Source organism: Apodemus sylvaticus, chromosome 5 (genome assembly GCF_947179515.1).
Source record: "Apodemus sylvaticus chromosome 5, mApoSyl1.1, whole genome shotgun sequence".
Lineage (NCBI taxonomy): Eukaryota > Metazoa > Chordata > Mammalia > Rodentia > Muridae > Apodemus > Apodemus sylvaticus.
The window spans coordinates 50,828,854-50,840,335 of NC_067476.1; the positions used below are offsets into that span (position 1 = coordinate 50,828,854).

General features: G+C 45.2%; 1 protein-coding gene across 1 annotated transcript in view; it reads left to right on the top strand.

Annotated features, from left to right (window-relative positions):
- Gad1 (glutamate decarboxylase 1) overlaps positions 1–11,165 on the top strand; it is a 41,446-nt gene extending 30,281 nt beyond the window's left edge. The window contains exons 13-17 of the mRNA XM_052182660.1: positions 1,852–1,930; positions 3,012–3,161; positions 6,196–6,303; positions 8,591–8,680; positions 9,822–11,165. Coding sequence (XP_052038620.1) covers positions 1,852–1,930; positions 3,012–3,161; positions 6,196–6,303; positions 8,591–8,680; positions 9,822–9,995 — 601 coding nt within the window. The 3' untranslated portion in view covers positions 9,996–11,165. The remainder of the gene's footprint in view (positions 1–1,851; positions 1,931–3,011; positions 3,162–6,195; positions 6,304–8,590; positions 8,681–9,821) is intronic.
- Positions 11,166–11,482: the final 317 nt, after the last annotated feature.

The window sequence follows — 11,482 nt, forward strand, 5'->3', positions numbered from 1 at the left end:
TGACTCTTGGCCATCTTGAGGACAGTGGACACGGAACAGGTGAAGACCAGGGCAGTAAGAAGGTAGGGCCTGGGAGCTCATGAGGGCACTCTCTTAGCAGGGACACTGGACTCTGTAGGCACAACTGTGCCTGCTCTCTCCTCTGTTTTGAAATACCATTGTCCACACAAAGATTGGCTGGTTGAGGATGAAATATATGACCGTATCATTTGGAGGGAAACATGAACCATCTCAGGAAGCTCTCATCTCCCATCCTAGGACCAGGTGAAGAGTTAACACTACGCTTGGCCTTTATTAACATCACAGCACGTGTGTTTTCTGAAGGGAGCCAACCCGCATCATGCCCTGTTTCCCTCCACCTGCAGTAGCAGAGCATCATTTGGGACATTCAGAAAGCCACTTTAAAGCCATTTTTATCAAGATCTAAATATAATTCTTAATGACTTGACATGCAACAGCAGCGACAAAAGTGGTTAAGTTCATGTCTTCTAAGTGGATTGACATGGACTCTTTTTCTAGGATACCAACACTTAGTCTTCCTGGGAGTCCTCCCAGGCCTCTTTTATCAGGGATTCTTTTTGGGCATGTAGCGGGAGCGTTCTTCAAACTCTGCCCACTTCTTGAAACTCAGTGTGTGAGCACACACACTTGTGCACACACACACATACACACATACACACATACATGACTTAAGGACGAGGCTAAAAGCCCACAGCAAGGGCTTAGTGCTGAGTGAGCACAGACATGTAATTTCAAGGCAATTGCTACATCAGAGGAAACACCCATCTAGGGTGTTAAAATGCAGAGCCCAGCTGTGGCCAAGGCCATCAGAAAAGGGTCTGTAACCCACAGAGGTAAATTTCCCAAGTTTGAATCATTATACGTTACACTCAGTTGTTTCTGTAATGTCCTAGCTAGCGTGCTCCTTAGTCATCTAATTGTGTCTGACAGAGTGATCCAGTTGCTAGGAGACCATGCTTGTTAAGTGAGCATGGCGGCCCAGACTGGCAGAAACCAGGCCGATTTCTCAATCGCAGTTGCTAGGTAGTCAAAGTCTACGGGCAGTGCAGCTGCTCATTGCATTGAGGTGCGCCATCAGCAGGCAGGTCCTCATCGCTAGCCCTTCTTTAAGTCAAAACGGAAAGGCAGGAAGAAGTCAGTCAAGGCTGTTGTCTAGAAAGAGGCAGTCTAGTGTATGGACTGTGAGTGTTGACTCCATAAAGAGAAGCCTGGAGCTGGACCATGACCCAGCATCATCCTGCTGTGTGACTTGGGAGAGTGTGGTTAGCCTATCTACACATCTGCTTCTTTTTCTAAGTGAGAAGCAATAGGAATATCTACATCATAGTGTTGCTGTGAGAATCACATAAGCAAGGCCCTATGATTACATATTCCATGAATTTGTTTTATCTTTTATTCCGTTCTGATGAGATAGATGTGAACTCTGAAGCACAAATGAGTTGTGTAATATGCACAAGCTAGAAATGTCAGGACTAAGGTTAAGATTAGGACTGTATTCCTGCACAGCCCCATTTCCCATCATAGAAAATGTCAGGACTAAGGTTGAGATTAGGACTGTATTCCTGCACAGCCCCATTTCCCCTCATAGACCCCTAAATCCCTGAGAGCAGTAGGATATGTTAATAGCAGCTAGATAGAATTCTACACTTATAAAGAATACCTCGAGAGACTGCCTGAAGCATGTACTTCCCGCTGAGGGTCGATTTAGGAGACTGGGCAAGGAAAGCAGCCATGACATCAGTGGAGATGGGCTGATGGGGGCTTCCTCAAGAGGGTAGGCCCTTCTTTCCCTTCCTCCCATCTTCTCAGAGGTTCCTGTGTGTCTTCCAGGGCCAATTCCGTCACCTGGAACCCTCACAAGATGATGGGTGTGCTGCTCCAGTGCTCTGCCATTCTGGTCAGGGAGAAGGTTTGTATGCCCTCGCTCCGCAGCCCCACCGGGAGCCTGGAGGCTTCTCCCCACCCTCCCAGCTAACACTGAGTTTCCTCTTGGCTCTTGACTGCCTTTTGTCTTTGTGCAGTGCTCAGAACCCTGTTGGTGGTAGACCCTTTAGTGAGCCTCTTTGGGTATTTCTTTATGTGTGGACAGACCTGAGAGTGATTGCTAATCCCAATCCGTGAGAGCAAACCGCGACCGCTGGAGCATACGCTGGGTTCTTAGTGGATATCTCTAGCCTCTGTCTATAGAGCAGAAAAACGTCAGATGGAGCAGGAAGTACAGAGCCCGGTTTAGGGCGGTGGGCACTGTGTTCTTCCATGTGGATCCACATGGAGGAAGGAGGGACTAACTCCCTCAAGTGTCTTTTGATCTCCACATAGATGCCAGTGTACAAGTGTGTGTGTGTGTGTCTGTAACACACTCTCACACACGTGTATGTGCATACACAAAATAAATGTAATTTCTAAAAAGGCTTCTGTAAGTGAGCTGCAGTCAGATTTTTCTCCCCACCTCCTACCCCCAGCCCCACCCCCCATATAGCACCCAGTGCACTGATGTTTCATAGACCTACTGCAGGAGTGGTACCCACCTCAGGGGTCTCTTTTGGGAGTCAGAGCCCACACCGGCTCTCCTCCACCTACCCTAACATTATAGGGGGTCTTGCATAAGTTGGAAAACTTGTGTGTCGGGGGTGGCATCTGGGGATAGGGAGTTCTTCAGAGCACCAGCTTCCTCACCCATTGAGGTTTTTACCCTAAGTCCTGCCCAAAGAATAGCAAAGTAATTCCTCCACTTAAATGTCCAGATGTTCCTTAGAGGAACGGTGAGGCCCTTGTAGGCATCCAATGCAAGAGAACTTTTTCTGACTGGAATGACAGAAGGAAAGCAGGAGTTGGGGGCAGACAGGCAAGAGTGTTCCCAAGAGTGGCATTAAAGGGCATCAGAACCTATGGAAGGCCTCAGAAGAAAGGAGGTGTGGGCTCCCAGTCCATCCGAGAACCCAGATCTCTGACTGGTGAGGGCAGTTGCTCACATCTTGATTTTATGACAGGGTATACTCCAAGGATGCAACCAGATGTGCGCAGGCTACCTTTTCCAGCCAGACAAGCAGTATGATGTCTCCTACGATACGGGGGACAAGGCAATTCAGTGTGGCCGCCATGTGGACATCTTCAAGTTCTGGCTGATGTGGAAAGCAAAGGTATGAAGGGGAAATCCAGGAAACAGAACTATGGCTAGCCTGGGCTAGCTGATGACAGGGAAGCAGTCATGGTTCACAGATCGTACACTGCACAGGTAACTGTATCCAGATAATTGAGTTGACTATCTTCTCTGTGAATGGAATGACTCTCTTTGTATATCAATTTTTTCTTCTTCGGTTCCTTCTCCTTAGTTTGAATCACCATGGAAATTTCTAATTCTTATTCTCTAAAAAAAAAAAATTTGCCAAGAGAAGGAAGGACTTCTACAATTCCTCTTAAATTTTTTAAAAAATTGTTTCTCTGTGTGTGTGTGTGTGTGTGTGTGTGTGTGTGTGTGTAGGGTGTGTGTGTGTGTGTGTGTGTGTGTAGGTGTGTGTGTGTGTGTGTGTGTGTGTGTGTGTGTAGGGGGTGTGTGTGGGGGGTGTGGGTATGGGTGTGCTTAAGTCTGCATGTGGAGGTCAGAGGGAAACTTGCAGAAGTGGGTTCCCTCTTTCCAACATATGGGTTCCCAGATCAAACTCAGACTATAAAGCTTAGCAGCAAGCACCGTTACCCACTGAGCCATCTTGCCTGTCCTCCATAATAATTCTTAAGAACACTAAGTTTATTTAGTACAGATAGAGAAAAGGTTATAAAACTACTGTGTTGGTCTGGGAAGAAGGCAGCCAAGTTAAAGGCCATCTAGATTTCACAGCTTTGCATTGCTTCTGTTGTTTCTAGTTACTTACTACTTGTTAATTTAAATAATTTCCATATTAAAGATTTGGACTAATTTTCCCTCCAGACAATAAGGCTTTCCAGCAATGTCTAGTCTGATATTTTTTTCTTCTATAGAAAAGACCGGCAGATGATTAGTTTCCTTCCTCATTAAGTCATCTTGCCTGAATGAAGAATTTGGATTTGATTTCCCCCACAAAGTAATCACAGGCATTTTGATCATATAAATGCCTTTGCCACAGTAAGAGACAAAGCCCTGTCATCTCGAACTGCTGTAATGATCACATGGCCCGTCTCCATAATTACATCTTCATTTTGTCTTAACAGTGGCCTCCTGAGCTGTCCCCAGGAGGTTTGGCCCCTAGGTTGTGGAGGGAAGACCCTGGAGTGGAAGTCCTTTGCATGGGAGAGCCCCCCAGTACCACCTCTTGTAGAGGTGCATGCTTTGCCGGCTCTGGATTCTGCCCAGGCTTTTCAGCCATCCACAGGCCAGCCTTGCACATCTGTTCTCATCAACACCAACCCAATCAGCAGCCAGAATGCTGCTCTGCTCACCAGCCATGCTGGCTTTTGAAACTCATGCTCAGCCAGTTTGGGAGGAGTTAGAGCTAGTACAGTCTCAGGCATGTGCTGAGAGCCATGGCTTCCACAGTCGCCTGCTGGCCTGTTGCTGGAAGGGCAGACACTGTTCTATGGAAGGAGAATTGCCTGCGAGGACTGGGGACAGGTTTGGCCAGGATATATGGCTGGGGAAGATGCATTCTGTCATAGCATCCTTTAAAGTATCAGTGATGAAAAACTAGATGGTAGTTCCTTCTATCTATTGTGAAAGTGTTTTTAAAAAAGTGAAATGCATAACACAAGCCCAAAGTCACTACTTATTGCTAACATCAATAGGTATATTTGTTTTAAAAGTTTCTTAATGGAACCAGCAATGGAATGACTTAGCAGGTAGAGGTGCTCGCCACCAAGAGTTGGAAACCCAGAACAAATATGGTGAAAAGACAAACTTGATCCCCACTAATTGCCCTCTGACCTTCACTCCCAAGCATCCATAAAGGGGCACACACAGGCAGTGTGAGCATGTGTGTGCAAGAGCACACACACAGAGAGCACACACACAGAGCGCACACACACACAGAGTGCACACACACAGAACGCACACACAGAGCACACACACAGAGCACACACACACAGAGCACACACACAGCATACACACACACAGAGCACACACACAGAGCACACACACAGAGCACACACAGCACACACACACAGAGCATGCATACACACACAGAGCGCACATACACTGAGCACACACACAGAGCGCACACACACACACAGAGCGCACACACACAGAGCACACACACACACACAGAGCACACACACACAGAGCACACACAGTGCACACACACAGCACACATACACAGAGCACACACACAGCACACACACAGAGCACACACACAGAGCACACACAGAGCACACACACAGAGCACACACAGCACACACACAGAGCACACACACAGAGCACACAGACAGCAACACACAGAGCACACACAGAGGACACACACACAGCACACACACAGAGCACACACACAGAGAGCATACACACAGAGCACACACACAGAGCACACACACACACAGCGCTCACACACAGCACACATACACAGAGCACACACACACACAGAGAACACACACAGAGCACACACACAGAGCATACACACACAGCACACACACAGAGCACACACACAGCACACACAGAGAGCACACACACAGCTCACCCACACAGAGCGCACACACACAGAGCGTACACACACAGAGCACACACACACAGTGCATACACAGAGCACACACACACAGAGCAAGGGAGGGAGGGAGAGAGAGAGAGAGAGAGAGAGAGAGAGAGAGAGAGAGAGAGAGAGAGAGAGAGAGAGAGATGATAAATAAATGTTTTTAAAAATTCTTCTATTCACCCTCTCCACTCATTCTAGCCCAACCCGCAACAGTGTGTAGACTGGCCTCGGTCCAGATAGGACACTTTGAGTGGCAAACTAGCTAGTGCCTAGCCTGCAGGAAGCTAAAGCCCTGTGAAAACAACTTCCAAGAGACCAAACGAAGGTCCACAAAGAGAAAGCATTTTCTTGCATTCAGGGTTTTGAAGAAGCTGTGCACATTTAATTAGATGGTCCCTTCCTAGTGGCCTCCAAGACTACACTTCCTTAAATGCCACATAAACCAGGCCAGCATAGCCTTCCCAAATAACCGTCACAGGGAAATGCAACTTGACAGCAACAAACACAGCTCTCTTCTTTGAAACAGGGCACTGTGGGATTTGAAAATCAGATCAACAAATGCCTGGAGTTGGCTGAATACCTCTATGCCAAGATCAAAAACAGAGAAGAGTTTGAGATGGTTTTCGATGGTGAGGTAGGTTGTCACCATGGACCAGACACGTAGTGCTTCCAGAAAAAAACACACAGGAAGTACCTGGCGCTTTAGATCACCAATGTCTCATCATCTCATTAGAAACAGAACTTGAACTTTAACTACTCGTGGTTCCTTTTATCCCTGATATCTTTATATAAAGATATGTGGATACATAAAATAGACTGAGGATGAATAGTAAAGATAATTATTTTAAAGCAATTCTCTGTAAATAGTTTTGCCAGTTACTAAAGACTAAAGCAAATTTGTATGCTAATGAGTCGGGGTGCTACTGTTCATTTGTACACAAAGTATTACATTTTGGTTGAATATGTGATACTGCAAGATTCAGTATAGTGGTTCTCAACCTATGGGCTGTGACCCATGCAGGGACAATTGACCATTTCAAAGGGGTCGCCTAAGACCATCATAAAACACAGACATTTACATTATGATTCATACAGTATCAAAACATACAGTTGTGAAGTAGCAACAAAAATAATTTCATGTTGGGGGGGTCACCACAGCATGAGGAACTGTATTAAAGGGTCACAGCATTTGGTAGGTTGAAGATCATTGATATAGAGGATCCTTAACATTTTTCAGAGCCAAGTGAGATTTTGATTTTATGGTCTTCAATGTAGAGAAGGCTGCTTTGCATTAATATATAGTAAATATAGTACAAAATGGCAGAATGTCAATAGGAAACTATTAAGTCTCTGTTTTCTGTAACGGAGCCATTTTCTACAAACACGGAGCAGTTTGTATGTACAGTGAGAACCCTGTGGTTCACAGCATGCAGCCGTCTGGACTCCTTCCTTGACATTGTGTGGCACTGTAGGGCAGGTATGCATGTTGTATGCTCAAAACCAAGTCTGTAGTGAGGTGACATCATGGAACACAGGCGAGCACTGCCAGCAAGCCCCAGATTCATTACATGTTTGATTTAGACTTAAGCTTTGGTCATTCTATAACCAGAAGCCTTTATAATCTCCCCCGCCCCACTCAGCCTCACAACCCCATATGAAGTAACAACACTAAGTCAGAGACGCTGAGCCCTAAAGCACACGGCTCTCAGCCAGCTCGTTGACCTAGAGTGCTTCCTGTGGCTGGTCCTACCCCTTCATTGTTCTTGGCTCTGCCTTGAGTTGGACTCTATCCATGATAAGTATCTCCCAGGCCCAGGAAGCTTAGAGGTCAGGTATATCCTCATCTCCCAAGACTGGCTCTAAGTGAGGGCTTGCTCTCCATGGGTTCATTATGAAGAGAGCCTGATTATCAGCCTCTGCCTAGGTCCACGCACTCCCCCATTATACACAGTAAAGCACCTGTCAGCCCAGTATTTCCTGAGTGCCAGATACTGGGTTATGTATTACTGGCCAAAACAAATACTGTGTTTGTCCTGGTAGAGTTTACAATTGAATAAAGAAATATGGACTCACTGCCAGTCCTGGTAAAAGAAAGCCTCTTCATACACAAAACAACTGTTCCTAACCTGCTGTCACCGAGCGCCAGCCACAGCCGGCTTGTGTTTATTTACCAGAGCACTTCTCAGACACCCGAGAGTCAGCAAATGAGCACCAGAGTCCTCAGCCGTGTGGACCTTGGGCACCCTGTCTGTGGAAGTTCCCTCTTCGGGATTTACACACTCTAGAACCTTGAAATGAGACCAATGATGTCTCCAGCCACCTAGAGCAGTGGGTTGTGACCTCTTGAGGGGGCAAATGACCCTTTCACAGGGATCAGAAAACACAGATATTTACGAGTCGTAACAGTAGTAAAATTACAGTTATGAAGTAGCAACAAAAGTAAGTTTTTGATTGGGGCTCACCGCCGCATGAGGAACCGTATCAAAGGGTCTGCATTAGGAAGGTTGAGAACACTGCTCAAGTGCAGACACTGTGCTAGCAACATCTAAGGGGATCTGTGAGCCTCCCTCATCAACATCAATAAACACCAACAAACAATAAAGTAAACTGAGCAGCTTCCCTCTGCACGACCTACAAATAGCTAAGTAACACCCTTTACTGAGTTACTAACATCCATCAAGGTACAGAGGCTTGGGGATCTAGAAAATTCATTGGGGGATGGGGAGCCAGCGCTCTTGACAGGAGAGAGTGGATAAGCAGTTCTTTCTGTCTGGTGTATATATGCACCACCACATTGCTTTGGAAACTTTTTTGGACTGGGAAAAATAAAAAACAACTTTCACCAAAAGTGCTTCCAGCTTTTGGTCAAGTTCTAATCGTTTCATTTTTCTTCATTTTATTGTCTCCTGAAATGTCTGCAGCCTGAGCACACAAATGTCTGTTTCTGGTACATTCCACAAAGCCTCCGAGGGGTTCCAGATAGCCCTGAACGGCGAGAAAAACTACACAGGGTAAGGACACGCTCTTTCTGTCTCAGATGCCCCACTGCTGCTGTTTGGCTTGCGGGTCAGGCCATCCTGGTGCCACCGTGCTGTTCTCAAAGGGGAAGGACCTAAAAACAAAATTGCAGGGTGGACTTCTGCGTAATGAGTGTTACAAAGCCATCTTTATTTATTTATTTATTTATTTTGTTTTTCTTTTTGTTTGTTTGTTTTTTTCGAGACAGGATTTCTCTGTGTAGCCCTGGTTGTGTGCCGCTACTGCCCAGCTGCCATCTTGATTTATACGTCTAGGGTCTGCATTGTCCCTGGCTGTGGTTCAGATACAATAGGAATCTCTAAAAAAAAGGGAAAACAAAATGGAGCCAGGTAGTGGTACACACACCTTTAATCCCAGCACTTGGGAGGCAGAGACAGGCAGATTTCTGAGTTCAAGGCCAGCCTGGTCTACAGAGTGAGTTCCAGGATAGCCAGGGCTACAGAGAGAAACCCTGTCTCAAAAAAACAAAACAAAACAAAAAATGGAGTCCCTCTTTGGACTGGTGCTCTTTGTTATGGAGGCTTAGAACATTCTACATTCTACTTTATTGGCTACATTTTACTAAGTGCAAGCCTAGTTGAATTCTGACTCATGTTCTCTGTCGATTTCTACATCTAGTTTATCCATTCAGAGTTGTTATCATATCTATGTAACTTGTTAGGGGTACAACCATGGAATGGGTATTTGATAAACTTAGTCTGTGTGCCAGGCAGTATCCTGGACTTGAGGCTATATACATCCAAATTGAACTGTTTTCTGTCTTTGCTTCTTTTTTTTTTCATTTTATTATCATTGTTCCAAGACTGACTTGTTTGTTTGTTTGTTTGTTTGTTTGTTTTTTGAGACAGGGTTTCTCCTTATAGCCCTAGCTGTCCTGGAACTCACTCTAAACCAGGCTGGCTGGCCAAGACTGACTTTTAAGGTTGATTTGCCCAGTGTTTTCTAAAGGAACTGGTAGATGGGTGGGTTTAGATATTAGCCATGAAAAACACTCGGTCTTAAAAACGTTTTTGTTGTTTTAGACACATAGTAAAAAGTAAGTCAAGCTGATCAGTTAAAAAGAGAGCGTGCCAGCATTGGTGCTGAGTTTGGTCTTCTGTTCTCCATCTCAAGGTGGCTCCCAGGATCAAAGCCCTGATGATGGAGTCAGGAACAACCATGGTGGGCTACCAGCCTCAAGGGGACAAGGCCAACTTCTTCCGGATGGTCATCTCCAACCCAGCCGCCACCCAGTCTGACATCGATTTCCTCATTGAGGAAATAGAGAGGTTGGGTCAGGATCTGTGATGCCCCTTTGCAGAACCAGAATCACCGGCCATGCTCTTGCCCCTCCGGCGCCCTAGAACACAGCTCTGTCAGTAGCTGACACACCTAGGCCATTTCATTGAAGGAAATTATAATCTCTTAAAGAATATTTGTCACATCTCACGTAAGCTTGTTTGTTAGAGTTAGCGGGAAATAATGTCCTTTTAAAAAATTGCACATTAGAAACACAGTATATATGTACAGTTATATATACCTCTCTCTATGTACATGTATGTATAGTGAATGTGGCTTAGTCCTAAACCACAGCATGTTGCTTGTCCCCAGGGAATTAGCCTCACCCCCAGCAATTGCTAGGAGGCTGACCATCTCGCAAGCAACTGCAGGGCAGATGGTAGCCTCACTGCAGCGTCCTAAGGACCCAGGGAAAGGCTGCTGGTGGAGCCTACCTCCCTGCTAGAGCTGTTCCCACGTGAAGGGATGATGGATGGCAGAAAGTACCAGTAGATGACAAATGTCACACCCTCCCTGTTAGTACCTTGCTAGGGGGAACAGTAGCAGAGCCTTTGTCATGATTGTGCTATTGCTGTGCTTTGGAGATTAATCTGTGTAAACTGTGAATATTACCATTGTCTATCTTTGGGCAGGGGGAAGTGCATATGATGATTTAATTGTACGTCACTGAGATATTTGCTTATTTATATTCAAATATATACCATGTTAAAGAGACATCTTGTATTTTCTTCCCATTTGTAATGTATCTTATTTATATATTAATGGAGTAAGTTCTGGATACTGTTTATGGTATTTTCGTGCATTTGTGAGCCAAAGAGAAAAGATGAAAATTAGTGAGACTTGCATTTATATTAGAGTGCCCTTAACATAACGATTTGAACATATGTGTACTGTCTGGAAAGGAATTCTGATACTGTACATAGAGTCATGTTATGGAAATCTTGCTTCAGTAGCCTTCACTCTTCTCTTTCCCGCCTCAGGCTGTATGTCAGGTGTTCTCAAAGCTTTTGTAGTAACTGTTGAATAATAATAACTAGATCTCCTGTAATTTTGTAGTAGTACATGACCAATCTCTGTGACTCGCTTAGCTGAAACCTAAGGCAACGTTTCCGAAGATCTCCGATATACTAACCAGTCCCACAAGTGTTTTTGAAGACATGAAACCCACACTGTGCATTTAGAGTATGCAAAAAGAATATAAATAAAATAAAAAATATTCTCCATGAAGAATTTGTACCCATGTTTTCTTCTAGTCTGTGTTTCATGTATAAAGAGAGAGTTCCAGGAACCTTTATTCAGGATTTCCATGGTCCATCCATTTCCCACTAGCTGACTTTAGGTGATGCTCTGTCTCCTGGTTAAGTTGACTGTTCACCAACTGCTGAAAGTTCCTATGCCCTTAGTTAAGTTATATTTGCTCTTCATGCCCAGAAACAAACAAGCAAGCCCTGTTTCTCACCTTCCTGGCTGCATCTTGGAATTGCATGCCTCATCAG